General features: G+C 42.7%; 1 protein-coding gene across 2 annotated transcripts; it reads left to right on the plus strand.

Annotated features, from left to right (window-relative positions):
* Positions 1-766: 766 nt before the first annotated feature.
* LOC118358959 (transmembrane protein 11, mitochondrial-like) lies at positions 767-3254 on the plus strand. Of its 2 annotated transcripts, none has more exons than XM_035737010.2 (2): positions 767-1240; positions 2293-3254. In XM_035737010.2, exons 1-2 carry the CDS (start codon positions 1194-1196, stop codon positions 2807-2809), a joined length of 564 nt encoding a protein of 187 aa, XP_035592903.1. In that variant the 5' UTR covers positions 767-1193; the 3' UTR covers positions 2810-3254. The 2 variants fall into 2 exon arrangements, with proteins under 2 accessions (XP_035592903.1, XP_035592904.1); XM_035737011.2 differs by lacking the exon at positions 767-1240 and adding an exon at positions 1565-1930.
* The last annotated feature ends 19698 nt before the right edge of the window (positions 3255-22952 follow it).

A 22952-nucleotide genomic window follows, 5' to 3' on the forward strand; every position in this document is an offset into this window, starting at 1 on the left:
TTTACAAGCATAGCTTAAGAAAGCAGAAAACAACATTTCAATATCAGGTGACAGGTTTTACCCTTTATTTTTTATTTGCTGAGTATCTTAAACTGCAGTAGGGATTCTCTCTGGCTTTGACCTAGGTGAGATATACTATTTGCTTGGTGACTGAATGCATACTGGTCAGGTAGGCAGTAAAACTGAGTCTTCAGAGGTTGGCTCTCTAGGTCTACTGTCTGATAGAGATGGGTTTAAAGTCTGCAGACTGATATTATTTTAGATTTCTATCTATGTCTCTTATTTTAAACTGGCTAATAATTGAAATGTTGACTCTGAACGTTTACTCACCCCTACATTTAAAGTTTCCTAGTATACTTCACCTCTTTAGAATACCATGGTGATTGATTTAACAAGGTGCACGCACCTTTAAAATGTAATATATTGGAGAGGGAAGCAGGCTAAAGATTTGCACATGTCACCTTGGTTTACACTTCCCAGTGTAGAGTTCTACACCATGTGTGCGATTTAAACCAGAGATCAACTCACTAGAGAAGCTTGGACAGGACACAATATGGATGAGTATACCAACCTGAGGCAGTAGAAGCTTAGTGTTATTTTATTTTAACTAGGTAAGTCCATTAAGAACAAATTCCTATTTACAATGACGGTCTACCGGGGAACAGTGGGTTAACTGCCTTGTTCGGGGGGCAGAACGACAGATTTTTACCTTGTCAGCTCGTGGATTCGATCCAGCAAACTTTCGGTTACTTGGCCAACGCTCTAACCACTAGGCTACCTGAGTGTAGCCCATAAGGGAAATAGCAAGTGGAATAATTTACCTGCTGCGCAACCTGGCTATAGAATGGTTTGTCCTAGTCGAGTCCCATAGTGTTGTCCTTGCTTGCGATTGGTCATCTCCCAACTGTTACACAAGACATGAACATGATTTGTGTATGCAGCATGTACCGCATTTGTGTTGAGCACATTTTGCCTTACAGTTTACGTCAAAAGGTACTAGTGTAGTAAATTAAACTGACCTCTACATTTACATGGTGTAAATAATGAGTGGTACATCCTACATGCATTAATTATGGAAAATGTAGTTTGACAAAGTACATGAAGTCGTCCTAGCAGTGTATTGGAAGTAATTGCATACACTACATATCCGAGCTTGCACCGCGTCGACAGCAGTCGTGTGTTGGTTCTCCAAGATGGCGTCGTTGGGAAGGAGGCGCGGTGTCCAAGTCAACAGGGAGAGGTCAGTTATACTCAACCATTGCCATAATCACGACTATTTGTGTCCAATGTCTATTTTATGATACGCCACACATTCACTATTCCAACATATGGCTTTTAAAAGCAAAATGCAGCTGTCACTTTTCCCGAATTCCTTCCTCCATAACTGCTCATGTGATGTTTTGATTAGCATGTTTGCTAGCCTGTTCATCAAAGCTTCAAAATCAAGTTCTGGATAGGTTAGCCACCCAACTAAAATAGTGTAAAAACATTCCGTAACGTTACAAAGTAGATATACGACCGATATATTTGATATGCGCTAGTATAACACAACGTTTACTCACCGCTTGCAATTTACGTATTAGCTAGTTTTCAGAGCAGCAAGCTTCCAAACAGCGGTGGAGCTAATCAATGTAACGTTATGCAAAGCTGCGTCCAACTAATATAGATGTTACTGGAATTGTTGAAGCAGTTGTGAATGATCAACATGTTCGCTAACCCCGAGTTTTGTTTACGCTAGCTAGCTAACAGTAGTTAGCTACTTGATGGGTTCGTTCCTAATTCGCTCTGGCGTGTCTGACTCCGTGTGCTCAGCCAGGGTGAATTTACGAACGCAGGCTTATTTAGCTAACCATGTGAACCTTGTTAGAAGCTAGTTAGCACTCTTGCGCGGGGCATAATGTTTGCAAAGTGGAGGATTCGAGTTTTACACGTGAGTATAGCTGCATTTGTTTTCTCCCGCATATTGTTTATTGCCCATAGCTACGTTAGCATTAATACCATAGCTTATTACTGATAGGCAACATGACAGTGACTGATGCCTAGTTAAAAACAATTTTTTTAACCTTTTTTTACTAGGCAAGTCAGTTAAGAACAAATTCTTATTTTCAATGACTGCCTAGGAACAGTGGGTTAACTGCCTGTTCAGGGGCAGAACGACAGATTTGTACCTTGTCAGCTCGGGGATTCGAACTTGCAACCTTTCGGTTACTAGTCCAATGCTCTAACCACTAGGCTAAAATAATTATCTTTTCCATCTACTTACTATTTATAATCTCCTCTTTCTGTGCACAGGGGAGTGATGGCGGCAACGGACTGCTACATCGTTCACGAGATCTACAACGGGGAGAATGCGCAGGACCAGTTTGAGTACGAGCTGGAGCAGGCACTGGAGGCACAGTACAAGTACATTGTGATCGAGCCCACGCGCATTGGCGACGAGACGGCCCGCTGGATCGCCGTAGGCAACTGCCTGCACAAGATGGCCGTGCTGTCTGGTACCGCCTGCCTCCTGACGCCGCTCTCACTACCGCCCGAGTACTCGCGCTACGTAGCACTGCCCACTGGTGCCCTCAGCGTGGCATGCTCCACCCTCTATGGAATCTCCTGGCAGTTCGATCCCTGCTGCAAGTACCAGGTGGAGTACAACAGCCAAAAACTCTCGCGGCTGCCCCTGCACACACTCACCTCCTCCACGCCAGTGGTGCTGGTGCGCAGGGACGACATCCACAGAAAGAGACTCCACAACACGATAGCGCTGGCCGCCCTGGCCTACTGTGCCAAGAAGATCTACGAACTCTACGCGGTATGAGCACACTCTGAAGAGGTTTTAAAAATATATATACATCAGGAAAAGGAGTCCGCCAAGTGGAAGCCATGCGCACAGTCGAGGGTTTGCCCCTAGCCCCCCCCACCCCACTTGAGCGGGTGCTTCATTTTGAGCTGTTTGATGGATATAGTTAAATCTAGAAGGAATTATTTTTACCTTCTAATTTTCTTTACTTGTAAGTGACATCACCAGTGCACTTATCCATATGGAACCCTTGTGCCTCTTCCCCATCCCTGTACCCCTCAATACACTAAGTTAGTGCACAAGGGTAGCTAAGTAAAAATAAATAGACTGAATCGTGTTGCAGTTGAAATGGACAGACTTAAGTATTACCAACATTTGTCTATTCCTTGTAGTTTACCTGTATCCCTTTCTTGCTGATCAGTACGTCACCCTTTCATTAAACATTAGGATATTTCAAACTCTCCTTTCTGTATTTTCTTTTTCGTTAAACAAATTCTACACCATGTCTTGAATCACAAAGGCAATAACACTACTGTTGTTTTCAGATTTTTGTCTTTTAGGTTTACTCACTCTTTGGAACAAAGACAAAGTCAAGACCTTTTAAACATACTTGTTTGGTAATCCCTCACCAGTCAAAGTTGTTAAGGACAAGACAGACCAACACGAGAGCAGCAAGTCCTATTGCCTTTATTAATTTCTCAACTACTCTACATGTTGATTCGCCATAATTTTGTGTTGGTCTGTCTTGTCCTTTACACACATGCAGTCATGGGTAAAAATCCTGTCCAAATGGAGCTCTTTGTGGGGACTTGCTATGAGTGGGTTGTGTATGTAAGGGACATGTACACTACCATTCAAAAGTTTGAAATCACTTAGAAATGTCCTAGTTTTGCCTCCTGGGTGGTTAAGGGCGCTGTACTGCAGCGCCAGCTGTGCCATCAGACTCTGGGTTCATGCCCAGGCTCTGTCGTAACCAGAGGGATGTCCTCATCGGGCGCCAGCGACTCCGGTGGCTGGCCGGACACAGTGCACGCTAACCAAGGTTGCCAGGTGCACAGTGTTTCCTCCCGACACATTGGTGCGGCTGGCTTCTGGGTTGGATGCGCGCTGTGTTAAGAACTTTCAACCTTTGTCTCTCCTGAGCCCGTACGGGTTGTAGCGATGAGACAAGATAGTAGCTCCTAAAACAATTGGATACCATGAAATTGGGGAGAAAAAAGGGGGTAAAATTCAAAAGGGGGGGGGGGGATGTCCTAATTTTGAAAGAAAACCAAAACAATTTTGTTCTTTTAAAATAACACAATTGATACATTGTAACACCAGAAATACATTGTAGATAATTGTTAATGTTGTAAATTACTATTGTAGCTGTAAACGGCAGATTTTTTTCTGGAATATCTGCATAGGTGTACAGAGGCCCATTATCAGCAACAATCACTCCTGTGTTCCGATGGCATCTTGTGTTAAACTTGAATTTGCTATCATTTTAAAAGACTAATTGATCATTACAAAATCCTTTTGTCATTTATGTTAGCACAGCTGAAAACTGTTCTGATTAAAGAAGCAATAAAACTGGCCTTTGGAGTATCTGGAGCATCAGCATTTGTGGGTTTGATTACAGGCTCAAAATGGCCAGAAACAAAGGAAACTCGTCAGTCTATTCTTGTTCTGAGAAATTAAGGCTATTCCATGCGAGAAATTGCTAAGAAACTGAAGATCTTGTACAACGCTGTGTAACCTTCACAGAACAGTACAAACTGTCACTAACCAGAATAGAAAGAGGAGGCCCCAGTGCACAACTGAGCAAGAGGACAAGTACATTAGTGTCTAGTTTGAGAAAAGGATACCCCACAAGTCTTCAACTGGCAGGTTCTTTTTTTTTCATTACCTTTATTTAACTAGAGAAGTCAGTTAATTAAGAACAAATTCTTATTTTCAATGACGGCCTAGGAACAGTGGGTTAACTGCCTGTACACGCAAAACACCAGTCTCAACATCAACAGGCGACTCTGGGATGCTGTCCTTCTAGGCAGAGTTCTTCTGTCCAGTGTCTGTTCTTTTGCCCATCTTAATATTTTATTTTTATTGGCCAGTCTGAGATATAGCCTTTAAAAAATAAACAAAACTGCCTAAGCCATCATCCCCGAGTCGCCTCTTCACTGTTGACGTTGAGACGGGTGTTTACGGGTACTATTTAATGAAGCTGCCATTTGAGGACGCTCGGTGTAAAAACGTACATGTTGTGTTTTACATAAACAGCAACGCGACTTGGCCGGGTTACAAGAAAAAAAAATGTAATGTCTCACTAGTAAATTAATACGCTGTTGTAGGCATTTGGAAATTTCAGTGAGAGCAATATTAATTTGTGTTGTTTCTAACCAATTGTATTTAGTTTTTGGAATATTATTTGAAATTGTCAGGTTTTGCAGCTTGATTGTCATTCTTTGCAACACTTGAAATGGTTTGCAATTGTTGATTATGACTGCATTGGAAATGTAACCAGCCGACCAAGTATTTGGCTATCATCGGTACAGGGCGACACCCCGCTTGCCTGCGTTTTCTTTCACGTTCTGCTTTGCAAAATATTATACAAACTAAACAATGTCCATCCATGAACAACCTTCAAAGTCTTTGTTGGGCCTGCAGTTAAAATACTTACAAAATGTACAATGTTTTTTCTAGTAATTGTGCTAGATTAATACATCCAGCTTTGGATCATCTTGATATGGATTTGAGAGTCGACATCAGTTGAGAAGAGAGCGGCCCAAGTCGGTGGAAAATCAGTCTGATGATGATTATTATGATTATTGATGATTATTTTATTATTTAAAATTATTATTATTTGATTAAATATAAGTTTCGTAATGCTTAAGTTGTTACGAGTGTACTGATATAAGTAGTAAACGTGACTTCCCGGCAACATAGATATAAAGTGTTTTTTCCCCTCGTTGTCTGAGATGGCTATGCATATTCATGACATGAGGCTAGTAGTAGCATACTTGCGGTTGACGTCAATAACCCTCATTGAATATTAAAAACAGGATTATAATAATGAGAAAGAACAGCCTGCTGTTCCGCTTCGTGGATAATGACTACCATTGTTAAGGCGGAGAGACCTGTATCTTGTCAGTATATCCATCATCTTTAATGTGACTAACAGATATATGTGTAGAGTTAAAACTATTGTAAACTAAAGGAATACAACCTGTTTCCACCCGTTAAAAAACGGGATAACCCAGGTTATAAATAATGCTTACCCACTGTTTGACAGCCTATACGTGATTGGCAGAAACCCTTTTAACGTCACAACTGATTGGCTGGAATTAAACTTTTTTTAGCTGGTTCTGGGTTACTTTCTACAGTCGGTGTTTGGATCTCAAAGATTACTATCAAATATTATCATAATAAACCTTTGTATGTTGACAACGATTCTGACGGACGGGTTCAGGTGTGTCAAGTCATTCGGTATAGCAACATATATTTGAGGCACTTTAGTTAGTCATGTTGAGCTTATTATTAGCCATCTGTCATTAGCTGCAGTACTAGCTAGGCTCGTATTTTGGTATGGTGGCTTGGCTGTGAAATATTTAAAATAATTTAATGCTAACTAATGTAGCTAGTGACTGATTCTTCTGTATTTAACGTGAGGGTTCTGCCTTGTTGCAAAGTAAACTAGCTAGAAGACCAAACTGTCATTGTATACGGTCGGGGGCAATAACAGCAGCTGTCACTTGTTAGTGTGTGCTTGTTTCTATTTAGCCAGCAGATCCGCTTGCTTACAGCTGCACTAGTGTCGATTCGCGCTATAAAGCATTTGTGAAACACAAACGAACCCAGGCTGAAACGAATCCTGGACCTGAGTGAGTAGCGGGTGCCAGATTCAGGACCAGAGTACCAGGTATTGTGACACGGCAGCGCGAGTCACGTGGAACTTTTTTTGCATGTGTTAACAAGCCAGCTCCCTAACATGATGTAAAATGTGTGTTTTGCTCATTGCACTCAAACTGTTTTCATGGCTTGTGAAAGCAAAACGTATTGTGTAGAATTCTCACAAATGCTCCAGGTAACCGAACCAGGGTACACATTTAATGTGAAAACGCCATAAGACATTGAGGAGTTGGCCTCAACCCAGGGATGAGATGCGTTGTACTCTGACTTAGTGGAGGACCATCCTCCTCACTGAATTTAATAAAAATAGTGAAACATTAAAGTTATCCTTTTTAAATAAAACTATACTAAATATATTTCACCAAATAATTGATTATAACGCTCTGTTTTGTAATTAAGTTCTACAATAGCCTCAGCAGCACTTTGTAGGGTAGCACCATGGTGTAGCCAGAGGGCAGCTAGTTTCTGTCCTCCTGTAGGTACATTGACTTAAATACAAAAGCTAGGAGGCTAATGGTTCTCACCCCCTTCCATGGACGTACATGACAACTTCTGGAGGACGTTCTCCAACCTATCAGAGCTCTGAAATGTTGTCCACCCAATCAAAGGATGAGAGAATTAATCTACTACTGAAAGCATAAGCTACAGCTAGTTAGCACTACCGTGCATACAATGTGGTGAGTAGTTGACTCAAAGAGAGCGAAAGACAATAGTTGTGCAGTTTTGAACAAATTAATTTCTTCAAAAAAGAAGTGAGAGAGAGCTAGCTATTGTTGTATTTTTTTGCACTTTCACCTAGTTTAGCTTACTCAGAGAGGGATGCTATGTTAGCTAGCTGCTATAGCTATCCAACACTGGAACTCATCAAGGTAATCTTTTGATTTTATTAATTTATTGCCACCGGGCCCCACCTGTGTAACTGCTAAACTGCTTGCTGACAGTACACTGTACTGCATGATTTGTAGCATTAGTTCTAGTAACAATGTTGACAACACTGTAGGCTGTGTGTAGCGCTTATGAAATGGTTTGGCTTGGAAAGTTTTTTTCCCGCCTGGTCACAGACAGCTGATATGTTGTGCACTGAAGTCCACAATCGAAGGGAAAAGGTGTTATGAGAGCACGTAGATGTGATCAAATTGTGAATGAGAGACTGATGAAGTGTGTGCAGCCTGCACAAGAAACAATGCAGAGCTCATGCCTTTCATGCTTTTTTTTTTTTTTTTCAAATCATCATTAGAGTTGCATCATGCAGCTTTAAAATGTATTACAAACGTTTGACTATATGTTTTGATTTTTATTAGAACTAAAGTTGCATATAGGATAAATCTTCTTAGGGCTAGGCGTCCCGTCAGCAGGACACCTGTCAACAACTTCCGGTGAAATTGGAGGGCGCACATTTCAAATAAATAATCATAAAAATTATGGATATTAAACATCTAGGTACATACAAGTGTCTTATATCGGTTAAAAGCTTCAATTCTTGTTAATCTAACTGCATTGTCCGATTTACAATAGGCTTTACAGCGAAAGCATGCCATGCGGTTGTTTGAGGACGGCACCCCACATCAAAATATTTTTCAACCAGCACAGGCTTCGTAAAAAATCCCAAAAAGCGATTAAATATTCACTTTTTGAAAATCTTCCTCTGATTTGCAATCCCAAGGGTCCCAGCTACAACACGTATGGTCGTTTTGTTAGATAAAATTGTTCTTTATATCCCAAAAGGTCTGTTTAGTTGGCGCCATCGATTTGAGTAATCCACTCGTTCAACATGCAGAGAAAGGAATCCAAAAAGCTACCGCTAAACTTTGTTAAAACAAGTCAAAATAAGTTTCTGTTTAATCCTCAGGTACCCTTAAATGTAATTAAACTATAATATGTCATACCGGAAAGAAGTATGTTCCATAGAAAAGCTAAATTAGCAAGTGCATGTCCTCTTCGTCGCGTGCACAAACTGATTTCCAACTCTGACTCCCTGTACCAAAACTCAAAATTCTTCCTTGATTGGGAAGAAACAAGCCTGAAACCTTGAACAAAGACTCTTGACATCTAGTGGAAACCATAGGAATTGCAATCTGGGAGCTGGAATTGCATAGGACCCATAGCTTTCCATTGAAAGAGCATGGGCTCTCAAAAACATTTTTTTTCCAGTTGGTTTTTCTCCTACCATATAAATTTCTACAAATTTCAAAGTGATTTCTATCCAATGGTACCAATTATATGCATATCCTGGCTTCTGGGCCTGAGTAACAGGCAGTTTACTTTGGGCACGTCAGTCAGACTGGAATTGGAGAAAAATAGACCCTAGTCTGAAGATTAACCACTCAACACAGAATAAAAAAACATACTTCCTATTTTATTCAGCCATGTTCAATTGTATTCTTTATATTATAAAATAATGCCACAGAATTCTAAGCAAATCTTGTATGCGTGGGATGTTCATCAATGCTGGAAGAGGGGCCACGAGTAAAAACATTTGGGAACCCCTGCTCTAAGGGTTAGAAATTAAATACTCACCAAGAGGAAGGCCTTGTCATCAACGTTTTCATCATTCATCTCCACTACAAAAGAGCTAACGAAGAGTATATTTGTAATTTATACGCAGGGAGTCAGGAAGCAAGTGCAGAAGGTGAGTTTAATAATAAGAAATTAAGATAATCAAACGAGTAGTATACTGAATGTAAGCAAAACTAATACTGCCTGAAGACTGAGGCTACTGAGGGCTAAATAAAAGGGAGACTGGGGCCTCCCGAGTGGCACAGCATCGCAGTGCTAGTGGCGTCACTACAGACCTGGGCGCATGCATGCTGACATGGTCGCCCGTTCTATGGTGTTTCCTCCTACACAAACCAGGGGCTCAGCTTCCTACAGGGCGGGCAGAATGGGAGGTTCCTGGTGGAGAGCCAGATGCGATCACCAGGATGGAAAACAGGAACCTCACTGGGGTGGCGGCCCGTCTGAAGGCGCAGGTGGTGCACTGGAGCCTCACATGGGCATCGTTCCAAACCTCCTCTTCGCACCTGAACCACTCGTCCACCGCAGGAGCTTGAGTCTGGCTCGGGGTCCACAGAGCCAGGGCTGGCTGATATCCTAGGACACACTGGAAGGGGGTCAGCCCAGTGGAGGAGTGACGCAGTGAATTCTGGTCGTACTACGCCCAGGGAAGGAACCAGGCCCACTCCCCCTTCAGGTCCAGGAAGGGACTGCTATAAGGAACCTCCCCGGCTTCTGGTTCATCCTCTCCACCTGCACGTTGGACTGATGCCGGTACCTGGTAGTAAGGCTGACTGTGACCCCCCCGGGTTTTTCATACCCCTGACGTGAATTAGGGACCACGGACGGAGACAATGTTCTCCGGAAGGCCATAGTGCCAGAAGACCTGCAGGAACAGTGCCTCAGCGACCTGGAGAGTGTTATGAAGACCAGAGAGAGAGATAAAACGGCAGGATTTAGAGAATGTCCAAAACAACCATAATAGTAGTGAAACCATCAGAAGAGTGGAGATCAGTGACAAAGAATGAGCAGATGAGACCAAGGCCACCGAGGCACGGAAAGGAGTTCCCTGCTGGAGCGTGCCAGGAGATTTAGTTTGGGCACATGGAGCAGGAGTTGACATAGTGAGTGACGTCCTGCGCCAAGATTGGTGACCAGTACTTTTTTTGAATAGTGCAGGTGATACCTGGGTGTCCAGCGACAAGAGATGTGCGTGCCCAGGTCAACAGCCTATCCCTTATCCCAGTGGGAACGTAGGTGTGCTCCGAAGGACAGGTAGCAGGCGTGGGTTTTCCAGAGCCTGGCGTATGTACACATCTACGTCCCAAAGCATGATGGCAACGACTCGGGAAGGCGGAATGATGAGTGCACTCAGGACAGGAACCTCTCCCGAATCGTAGAGATGGGACAGGGCATCGGCTTTGATGTTCTTTGAACCTGGGTTATATTACAAGGTGAATTCAAATCTAGTGAAGAAAGGGGCCCACCTTACTTGGCATGGGTTCAGCCGCCTCGCTGTCCGTATGTACTCCAGGTTCCGATGGTCGGTGAGGATGAGAAATGAGTCCTTTGCGCCGTCAGCCAGTCTCTACTCCTCTAAATCCAACTTCCCCGCCAAGAGCTCCTGGTTGCCGATGTCATAGTCCCTCTCTGCAGGGGACAGTTTTTTTGAGTAGTGATAATGGAAAATGTTATGTTGGTGCTTTTCTATTAATACATTTCTGTGACTGATTGCAGATACTGATAATGAGGATCAATTTGGCAGTACACCCAGAACCTTGTTTAGAGAAAGGGATATCTCAGTTTCAAGGTCTCAATTTAGAGAGAAGAAGCCTAGTGAGGTATTGGTCTGTCAAATGCATGACTCAGTATTGGTCATCACATGAAGGAAGCAAACATTAATTATGAGTGATGAATAAGCTAAATCATGCAAATATAACTCATCAGTATTTTAGGGAACTAATGGCTTACTGCCCGGTTAGAGCTCCTGATCGACATGTGGTGCATTGAGTTGGTTGGAACTTCTTTAGCGCACTGACAATAAACAATGATTCATACAAGATTGACTTTGAGGGTCCCTGTGTAAGAATTTCCAAGATAGCAGTATGCACATGGATTCAATTTCTGTGGATTACGGAAATGTTTACCCTCGTTCATTACACCTTTTCAGTGAGCATTTACAGGTGATATAGAACGCTTGTTATGGTAATTCTGACACGCGTTCATCACACCTGTCCAGTGTGCATTTACAAGTGATGTTAATGCTCTAACTCAGAGACTCTGTCTAGCGTCTCGCTCCAGAGACTGGGTGGGCCATTCCAGCCAGCTCCCTTACCCAGGGATATGGGGAGGGGCCGGAGAGGGCTGTGGCTGACCTAGGGAGGGGGGCCCGACCCCCGGAGAGGGGTGCCTACCTCCGCCCATGGCCACCAGTACATCCAGCCAGCTCTCTGAGGTCGACCAAGTGATGGGGGGTGTCCCCCAGAGAAGGAGGCCGACTCCTGCCCACGGCAACCTGAGGGCGCAAATACATCCACCCAGCTCCCTTCCCCAGGGATATGGGGTGCTACTAAATTCACCCAGAGAGGGCTGGGGCTGACCCAGGGACCTGACCCCCAACCGTAGCTACATCCAGCCAGCTCCCTGCCCCAAGTTGGAGGAGGGAGAGGGCCCAGTGAGAGCCACCAGGCGGTGCCACGACATTCAGCCAGCTCCCTGTTCCAGCTATAGAGAGATAGTAATGGCATATTTTTGTAGGCACTAACTCCGCCATGGGGTAATTTAATGGCATTTTTGTATTTAAAAAAAACATCTGAAAATGACTTATTTGGTAAATACAGGCTTAAGAAATGTTATGTTTTGTTCTATGAGATAATCTTCATCAGTTTGTCACATTTTGATTTTTTAAAGCATTTTTGCACATAAAGGCTTCATAATTGATAAAGGTCATGTTAAGACTGATATATCTGATAGACTGATATCTCATATAAGAAAACATATAGAAAACATAACACTCTCCCTAAAGCCATTTTATTAGTCTTATTACACCAATTATTTATTGATGCCCTGAAAAATCTATTCTGTTCCTCCACATTGAAATGGATGCCGGCCAATTTAAAATAAGCTGTTGTGACTGATTTTACATTAAATCTATGATGACTATGAAACTTTTCCAAAGGGTCTCCTTGTTCTTAAATATTGACTTTTATTTTACGAGGTAAGTTGACTGAGAACACATTCTCATTTATAGCAACAATCTGGGGAATAGTTACAGGGGAGAGGGGGGGATGAATGAGCCAATTGTATGCTGGGGATGATTAGGTGACCCTATGAGTGTCAGATTTGGAATTTAGCCAGGACACCAGGTTAACACCACTACTCTGTCGATAAGTGCCATGGGATCTTTAGTGACCACAGAGAGTCAGGAAACCTGTTTAACATCCCATGAGAAAGATGGTACCCTACACAGGGCAATCTCCCCAATCACTGCCCTGGGACGTCGGGATATTTTTTTAGACCAGAGGAAAGGGTACCTGTTGAAGGATATTTTTATAAGAATGGACAGAGGCCCGGTCTTAAAAGTCCGGTAACAGCGTTTAATTCAAGAGAGTACTGGTTACATACACATTTTTCCACAGGTTATAAACTGAAAATGACGTCAGCGTTTTCTAAATGTTCTATCTCTTCATGACGCCGGTAGAGAGGCCCTATAGTTCTCGAGCCTTCCCTCCTCGCCTGAAGCCAAGGTCAGTCAGTATAAATCAACATTCTAGACCGTCTGGAGATAGTCCGTCCCTGCCATCTGGAGATAGTTCATTCATTTGTACAAAGGAACAGACCGTCATTGTTACTAAACTCCTGACTATATTATATACAATTGGGAATGGGAGCAAGAGAGAAAATTCATTATGTACAGTACATAATAGCATTTGGACTAGTCAGTCCTGATTGAAATGTATACATAATTAGTCATCATTGATAAAAATTCCCTTAACAGTACCTCCTACTGGCCCTCCAACACCACTTCCAGCAGCATCTGGTCTCCCATCTAAGGGCTGTTGCCATGAAGGCTAGTCATGGCTCACATCAACACCATTATCTCAGAAACCCTAGGCCCACTGCAATTTGTGTACCGCCCCAACAGATCCACAGATGATGCAATCTCTATTGCACTCCACACTGCCCTTTCACACCTAGACAAAAGGAACACCTATGTGAGAATGCTATTCATAGACTACAGCTCAGCATTCAATACCATAGTGACCTCAAAGGTCATCACTAAGCTAAGGAACCTGGATCCTGGACTTCCTGACGGGCCACCCCCAGGTGGTAAGGATAGGTAAAAACACATCCGCCACACTGATCCTCAACATGGGAACACCTCAGGGGTGCGTGCTGTCCCCTCCTGTACTCCCTGTTCCCTCATGACTGTACAGCCAGGCATGACTCCAACATCATCATTAAGTTTGCCGATGACACAACAGTGGTAGGCCTAATCACCAACCACAATGAGACAGCATACAGGGAGGAGATCGGAGACCTGGCCGTGTGGTGCCAGGAGAACAACCTCTCCCTCAATGTGATCAAGACTAAGGAGATGATTGTGGACTACAGGAAAAGAAGGACCTTGCACTTCCCCATTCTCATCGACAGGGCTGTAGTGGAGCAGGTTGAGATCTTCAAGTTCCTTGGTGTCCACATCACCAACATACTAACATGGTTCAAGCACACCAAGACAGTTGTGAAGATTGCACGTCAAAACCTATTCCCCCTCAGGAGACTGAAAAGATTTGCCATGGGTCCTCAGATCCTCAAAAGGTTCTACAGCTGCACCATCGAGCGCATCCTGACTGGTTGCAACTGGTATGGCAAGTGCTCGGCCTTCGACCGCAAGGCACTACAGAGGGTAGTGCATGCCGGCCAGTAAGGTGTCAGAGGAAGGCCCTAAAAATGGTCAAAGACTCCAGCCTCCCTAGTCATAGACTGTTCTCTCTGCCACCGCACGGCAGCAATACCGGAGCGCCAAGTCTAGGTCCAAGAGGCAGAATATTGCCGATTATTTATACAGAACATGACCGTGACTGGATACCACATTATCACTCTAAAAGTGTTGGCTTGTGTGAGGCTGCTTCCAAACTTCAGACAAACCCCAAGTCAGGACATACTGCATGGTGAGTATTCGTGCATCTCTGTAAAAAAAAAAAGCAACACAGAAAACACAAGGTTGAGAATAATTCCTGTTTTTCAATAGCAGTAGTGTATGTTAATTATGTAATGTTAAATAGTAAGAGAAATCATTCTTCATACTCTACATTCATACTTGAATATCCCTGCAGATTATTCTAAACACTGTACCGTGGCCAGTATTCATCTTCATCTTATAATACTGAATGGCATGCTAGTGGGAAGACAAATAAGCCATATTGAACAACAGTGTGTGTGGCAGCACTGGACAGGCCTGAGGCTGCAGGGGAAACTCACTGCTTGACTATGCTGACCACTGTCTCCTATCCCATTTACCAGAATGTTGCTATTGTCAAGGACATTCACACCTTTCTGGTAATGTGAGACCTCAAGTAAAAAAACAACAACAATGTAGCACTATGCTGTACTGCAAACCATGACCCATTCTGTTTATTACACACTGTCAAATGTAAGTGTTATGGAATGAGTTAAATGGTTGTTGTTCATACAAGGACATGTATATAGCTAGACATGCCCTCCTCAATGACCAGATAGGCATTGAGGTGAGAAATGTAGCCTCACCAACAGCAAACACACCTCCATAAACAGTCTAGTGTAAGCGGAAGCTGGATTGATGATGATGGGTTTCCTCTGTACCAAATACAACATATATTGTTATTGGGGGGATACCATAACCTTGTATCACGTTCGGACAGCCTTGGATATAAGTGCAAGTTGATGGCACTGATATTTTACCGTCTCGGCCACATACATAGGCTTACGGTATTATTTAATCATTGTTAATTTAATTTGTGGATTCAAATACAGTACCTGTATGTAATGTAATCTGAAATTAAATGTTTGCATACATGTGTGGCTTAAGTGAGGCATCAACAGTGTGGCCACTTTTGTTGGGTTGTACTGTAATTGCAGACATCTCATAATGAAGCAGTGTGTGTGTGTGTTCCCTCCGATACAGTATGTCAGAGGTTTGCAACACTGGTCCTGGAGTGCTGCAGGCACTTCATGTTTTTGATTAACCGACCTGGAAGACCAGGTGTGTTGAATTAAGGCGATTAATGAACTAATCAATTAGCTCAGTAGCTCAGGGTTTGGGGTAGAAAAATAGGGATAGGGGAAAGAGAAACAAGGGTTAGGGAAAAGACCCTGGGTCTCGACTCCGCCCTATGCAACTGGGTCCTGGACTTTGACGGGCCACACCCAGGTGGTGAAGGTAGGAAACAACATCTGTTGATCCTCAACACTGGGGCCCCACAAGGGTGTGATCTCAGCCCTCTCCTGTACACCCATGACTGCGTGGCCATGCACGCTTCCAACTCAATCAAGTTTGCAGACGACACTACAGTGGTAGTCCTGATTAACAACGACGACGAGACAGCCTACAGGGAGGAGGTGAGGGTCCTCACATCTCCCGTAGTCTACACTCTCTCGTTCCCTGAGCTCCGGATGTGAGGTAGGTTGCTTGGTTCGGTCTTCCCGCGACAGAGCGTGACTGTTCTGGAGTTCCTCCAGATGATACCTAAGGGTGGTATTTTTTATGCCTCACAGAGTCAACCTGGGAGTTGAGGGAGTTTATTTTAGACACGTATGTGTCGCACTTGCTCCGCCTCATACTTATCTGTCATGGTTTGCAGGGAGAGGTCTTGAGTGTGGAGCGAGAGATCCAGTGCTGAGATGTCATCCTTTTGCTTAGAGGTCACGTTTTCTAACTTTCTCACCTGGTCTTTCTCATCCTTCATTAAATCAGTGACTTCAAGGAGCTGCTGTTTTGTCATCCAACTTGGTCATGGTGTTCATTAACTGATCGTCTTTGGTCTACAGCTTTTGGAATAGAACATTATTGCTTTGAGTGGTTTCATTCAAAACCGTTTGCAGGGCATCAAGTTGCACGACCCTGTTTTTAGCTAGCTCGTCAGATTCATCTAGTTTTGTGTGGACTTCATCGTATTCAGTTTTGGCTTAAAAAGTTATTCCTGTAGAATAGCGACTTGGTCAAGAATTTGGTCGCGTTTTTTTGTCATAAGTGTTAGCCAGATCATTCAATTGATCTGTTTTTAAACGCAGTTCCCCGGCTAGCAGTAGCTTGTCTTTTTCGGCTTTTATCGCCAACTTCCTGGTTCTCTCCACCTGTCCCTTGAATTCAACAACTTCGCTCTCATGCCTCTGCTGGGCACTAAGGTATTGGACCACTGTCCATCTCTGCTGGTGGGCATAGTTTAGGGCTAAACTGGAGAGAACCTTCACAAGTCCTGCACCTGATGGTCTATTTTGATAAGCGTCTGTTGCAATGTCTGCATTTTTTTCACTTAGGGCATCAAATTCTAACATTCAGTCCTTCTGCATAGTTAGGATTTGCACAGCTGCCAAGGTCAGCAATCAATCTTTCCGTGGGTGAGGGTTCCAAGCACAAAGGAACAGGTTTACTAAGTGACGTCTCATATTCAACCCTTGAGCTCTTCACGTTACCAAAACGCGAGAGGTGGAGAGATAATGACTTCGCATTGGTCAAATGAATATATCTACTCAAATTTCCGTAATGACCGGCTCATATGTCCTCTGCACTAGAAATTGCTCATGAACGAGTCTAATCGCTCCTGAAAGCAATAAACAGAAATAACACTACATTGGGCCCAACTAGTATTATTCTCAGAATGCCTGCATCGGCTGGTAGATATGCCCTAGCTCGTAGCATTCAGTATATCTCCCCACACACTGATTTTCATCATATATACAACACAGGAGTGGTTCTCTCCCTACCAGTATCTGGGTGAAAAAGGAAAACCAAACACATTTCCCTCTCAACAATAATCCTGCCTATAGCTATAATTGGTACATATGTACAGTTGAAGTCGGAAATTTACATACACCTTAGCCAAATACATTTAAACTCAGTTTTCACAATTCCTGACATTTAATCCTAGTAAAAATTCCCTGTTTTAGGTCAGTTAAGATCACCACTTTATTTTAAGAATGTGAAATGTCAGAATAATAGTAGAGAGAATGATTTATTTCAGCTTTTATTTCTTTCATCACATTCCCAGTGGGCAGAAGTTTACATACACTCAATTAGCATTTGCATTAAATTGTTTAACTCGGGTCAAACGTTTTGGGTAGCCTTCCATAAGCTTCCCACAATAAGTTGGGTGAACTTTGGCCCATTCCTCCTGACAGAGCTGGTATAACTGAGTCAGGTTTATTGGCCTCCTTGCTCGCACACACTTTTTCAGTTGTGCCCACAAATTGTCTATGGAATTGAGGTCAGGGCTTTGTGATGGCCAATCCAATACCTTGACTTTGTTGTCCTTAAGCAATTTTGCAAGTATGCTTGCGTCATTGTCCATTTGGAAGACCCATTTGCGACCAAGCTTAAACTTCCTGACTGATGTCTAATTTCCCTTCCTCACTAAGCCATCTATTTTGTGAAGTGCACCAGTCCCTCCTGCAGCAAAGCACCCCCACAATATGATGTTGCCACCCCCAGGCTTCACGGTTGGGATGGTGTTCTTCAGCTTGCAAGCCTCCCCCTTTTTCCTCCAAACATAACAATGGTCATTATGGCAAAACAGTTATATTTTTGTTTCATCAGACCAGAGGACATTTCTCCAAAAAGTACGATCTTTGTCCCTGTGTGCATTTGTAAACCACAGTCTGGCTTTTTTATGGCGGTTTTGGAGCAGTGTCTTCTTCCTTAATGAGCAGCCTTTCAGGTTATATTGATATAGGACTTGTTTTACTGTGGATTTAGATACTTTTGTACCTGTTTGCTCCAGCATCTTCACAAGGTCCTTTGCTGTTGTTCTGGGACTGATTTGCATCTTTCGAACCAAAGTACGTTCATCTCTCGGTGACAGAACACGTCTCCTTCCTGAGTGGTATAACGGCTGCGTGGTCCCATGGTGTTTATGCTTGCGTACTATTGTTTGTACAGATGAACGTGGTACATTCAGGCATTTGGAAATTGCTCCCAAGGATGAACCAGTCTTGTACAGGTCTACAATTGTTTTTTGAGGTCTTGGCTGATTTCTTTTGATTTTCCCATGATGTCATACAAAGAGGCACTGAGTTTGAAAATAGGCCTTGAAATACATCCACAGGTACACCTCCAGGTGACTCAAATTATGTCAATTAGCCTTTCAGAAGCTTCTACAGCCATGACATCATTTTCTGGAATTTTCTGACCCACTGGAATTGTGATACAGTGAATTAAGTTAAATAATCTGTCTGTAAACAATTATTGGAAAAATGACTTGTGTCATGCACAAAGTAGATTGTGGCTGTTCATCGAATAATTAATGAATTAATAATTCATTATTAAATTAATCAGGTAATCATTAACTCAGTAACCTGGGGCACTTTGGGAAAGTTTGTTTTTATTAAGTTTCCATTTCCCAAATGAACTCAAAGAACATCAGAATATAAACAGTCGCTAATAATTCATTTAACTCTACAGTCTCATCCTGAACGTCGCATAATCCTGGAATCTGCACAAACCCAAGTCCCACTAAATGAGTGCATACCAAACCAATTGAGTTGATTATTTATTTACTAACAAGCTAAATCATAAGATATACATACACAAACACACAGTCTAGGCTATTGATTAGAACTTAGTACATTGAAACAGGTTCTTAGTGGGCCAACCCAATATGACACGTGTTACACAAAATGGGGATTTAAAAAGAGAGAGAAAGAGAGTACACAAGAGAAAAGCACACTTGGATACATTGGTAAACTATGCTTAGTTTAGCCCTAACACCTTGCCCCGGACTGCCGCTCTTATGGGTCCGAATATAATGATGTAATTACTTGCCGAAGGTCTCTGATGGGGTGTCTCTTCGTGGACCGGGTTCGCCTTCTCCTCTGATGACGGCACTTCTTTGGTTACCGGGTGTAACTCTCTGATTGTCCCCACGATGTCAGTGTCCTTTCTCTTAGTGGTCTGTTCCTTCACACTTGTTCTGATAGGGGGACTTCTGAGTGCGATCAGCTGTGTAAGTCAGGGCTCCAGCGTAATGAAAGCAGTGTAGACACACGATTCCTTGGAGAGTGGTAACTGGGTGGTCATGCTTGAATTTACCCTCTTAGACACAGCTACTCATCCGTAGCATAGATTGTTAAAAGGTTCCTTTGTCTTCTTCAGCCTCGTATTGCGTTTTGGGGTTGCGACTAACTAGGACCTTGGCTTGCAGCGTGATCACCTGGTCTGATATGTAAATCCTTAACTCACATGTTTCATACCCTCGGGTCAGAAAGGGGCGTTTACGTCTTTATGGCAAGTTCTCTGTTCTCTCAAGTTCTCAAGTTCTCTTGTTACGAGGCGGGGTCTGGATTTTACTCAGATCCAATTTAGACAACTAACTTCACATTTCATCATTACAAAAACATTATCTTTGATCTGGACATTTTCCACACAACGTACAGTGTGCAAACATCAGTTATATATTATGAAAACTCTTAAAGTTACAATATTTTCATTATAACGTCATCATATAACTTTTAAATAACATGACAAAAATGGCATTCATTTTCATATTCCATCTATCGTCATTACCACCATTTTGGCTGACAAAACATATTGTCCCAAAGTCCATTTATTACATGTTACTGTTCTGAGGTAGGTTCTTCTTAGGCCCATCATACATTCCATTCCTCCACACAGGGAGGACAACTGGATTTTGTCTGCTGCCTTAAGATTTACAATGGGTGTGAGGTGTCATAAAAGCCCCCACCTCCATACCTCTCAATCTCTCCTCCTCTGGTGGGTGTGAGAGATGTCTCTGTAAGATTGTGGTCCGCGGTAACCTGACCCAAACAGGCCAGTGCATGTACCTAAGAATATTTTTTATTTGTTTAAAATAATGACTGCCATGAGACCTGTAATATGGCATCTTGTTTGAGTCAGTTGGGAAGACTACAGGCAAAATAAGTATTTCCTTGTCATTATTAAGACGTCGGGACCAGAATATACCCAGAATAAGACATCAAAATGACGTTGTGTGCCCGTTGGAAGATAACCACTGATAAATAGCCAAACAATTGTGCTCAGCACTCGTGCACAACCATAAATGTTTGCATTTCGAAATGCCCCTAATTAACCATATGGTCAAAATTAACCCTTTATCCCGTGGGGACTATATGACGCCGTACCATGAAAAACAACGGAACAACCAGAAAAAGCTATGAAAAAAAACAAAAACGTTTCAGATTCTGAAATAGAGGTGCTAGTATCAGAGATTGAGTACAACCAAAACATTTTATTTGGCTCGCTCAGTTGTGAAAATTTAAATAAACATCACTACAAAGAGAGGACAATTAAGACACTTCAAGTTGCTTTAGCAATGTAAAATATACTACAAGTGAGTAGGTAACACTCACCAATAAGCCATTCATCCTCAACAGCTCCGGCCTGTATAGGCCAACATTGCTGTTCTTCAGAATTAACAAGTTGTGAAATTGAATTAAATTAAACATAGGACAAAACACACATGTCAAGAGAGACAACACTACATAAAGAGAGACCTAAAGACAGCAACATAGCATGGCAGCAACACAACATGACAACAACATGGCAGCAACACAAAACAGGGTACAAACATTATTGGGCACAGACAACAGTAAAAAGGGCAAGAAAGGTCGAGACAACAATCCATCACGCAAAGCAGTGACATGTCAGTAAGAGTGTCCATGATTGAGTCTTTGTTTGTTGCAGCTCGTTCCAGTCGCAAGCTGCAGCAAACTGAAAAGACGAGCGACCCAAGTATGTGTGCACTTTGGGGACTTTTTAACAGAATGTGACTGGCAAAATGGATGTAGTATGTGAAGGATGACGGCTGCAGTAGATATGTCAGATAGGGGGAGTGAGGCCTAAGAGGGTTTTATAAATAAGCATCAAACAGTGGGTCTTGCGTCAGATATACAGAGATGACCAGTTTACAGAATCGTATAGAGTGCAGTGATGTGTCCTATAAAGAACATTGGTGGCAAATCTGATGGCCGAATGGTAAAGAACATCTAGTCGCTCGAAAGCACCCTCACCTACCGATCTATAAATTATGTCTCCGTAATCTAGCATGGATAGGATGGTCACCTGAATCAGAGTTATTTTGGCAGCTGGGGTGAAAGAGGAGCGATTACAATAGAGGAAACCAAGTCTAGATGTAACTTTAGCCTGCAGCTTTGATATGTGCTGAGAGAAGGAGAGTGTACCGTCTAGCCATACTCCCAAGTACTTGTATGAGGTGACTACCTCAAGCTCTAAACCCTCAGAGGTAATAATCACACCTGTGGAGAAAGGGGCATTCTTCTTAACAAACCACATGACCTTTGTTTTGGAGGGGTTCAGAACAAGGTTAAGGGCAGAGAAAGCTTGATGGACACTTAGAAAGCTTTGTTGTAGACTGTTTAACATAAAATCCAGAGAGGGGCCAGCTGAGTATAAGACTATCATCTGCATATAAATGGATGAGAGAGCTTCCTACATCCTGAGCTATGTTGTTGATGTAAATTGAGAAGAGCGTGGGGCCTAGAATCGAGCCTTGGGGTACTCCCTTGGTGACAGGCAGTGGATGAGACTGCAGATGTTCTGACATTTTACACTGCACTCTTTGAGAGAGGTAGTTAGCAAACGAGGCCAAAGACCCTTCAGAGTTGCAGTGACACATCCTTGACCTGGGAAGAAACCAGATTGCATACCAGAGAGAATACTATAGACATCAAGAAAGCCAGTCATTTGATTATTGACAAGTTTTTCTAACACACTTGATAAACAAGGCAAAATAGAAATAGGCCTATAACAGTTAGGATCAGCTTGAGCTCCCCCTTTAAATAAAGGACAAACCGTGGTTGCCTTCCAAGCAATGGGAACCTCCCCAGAGAGCAGAGACCTGCTGAAAAGGTCAGAGATAGGCTTGGAGATGATACGGGTAGCAGCCTTATAAAAGAAAGGGTCTAAACCATCTGACCCAGATGGTTTTTGGGGGTCAAGTTTAAGGAGCTCCTTTAGCACCTCGGACTCAGTGACCATCTGCAGTGAAAAACTTTGTAGCAGGGCAGTGGAAAAACAGGGAGGAGCATTCGGGCTAGTTGCATTAGAAGCGGTGGGAGATGAGGAAATGTTGGACGGCAAGGAGTCTTGGCTGAGTTAAATAGGAATCCTGACTTATTGAAGTGGTGATTAAAGAGCTCAGTCATGTGCTTCTTTTCAATAACAACCACATCATCAACTTTAACTTCATTGGGATAGGGGGCAGTATTTTCACATCCGGATGAAAAGCGTGTCCAAAGTAAACTGCCTGCTACTCAGGCCCAGAAGCTAATATATGCATATTATTAGTATAGAATAGAATATTGGATAGAAAACACTCTGAAGTTTCTAAAACTGTTTGAATAATGTCTGTGAGTATAACAGAACTTATTTGGCAGGCGAAACCCAGAAGTTAAACCATTCAGAATTATATTTTTTTGAGGTCACTCTTTTCAATGGGTTTTCATTGGGAATCAAGATTTCTATCGATTCCACTGGATGTCAACAGTGTTTAGAAATTGGTTGAGGTTTTTCCTTTGAGAAATGAAGAAG

Source organism: Oncorhynchus keta, chromosome 26, assembly GCF_023373465.1.
Source record: "Oncorhynchus keta strain PuntledgeMale-10-30-2019 chromosome 26, Oket_V2, whole genome shotgun sequence".
Classification (NCBI taxonomy): Eukaryota; Metazoa; Chordata; class Actinopteri; order Salmoniformes; family Salmonidae; genus Oncorhynchus; species Oncorhynchus keta.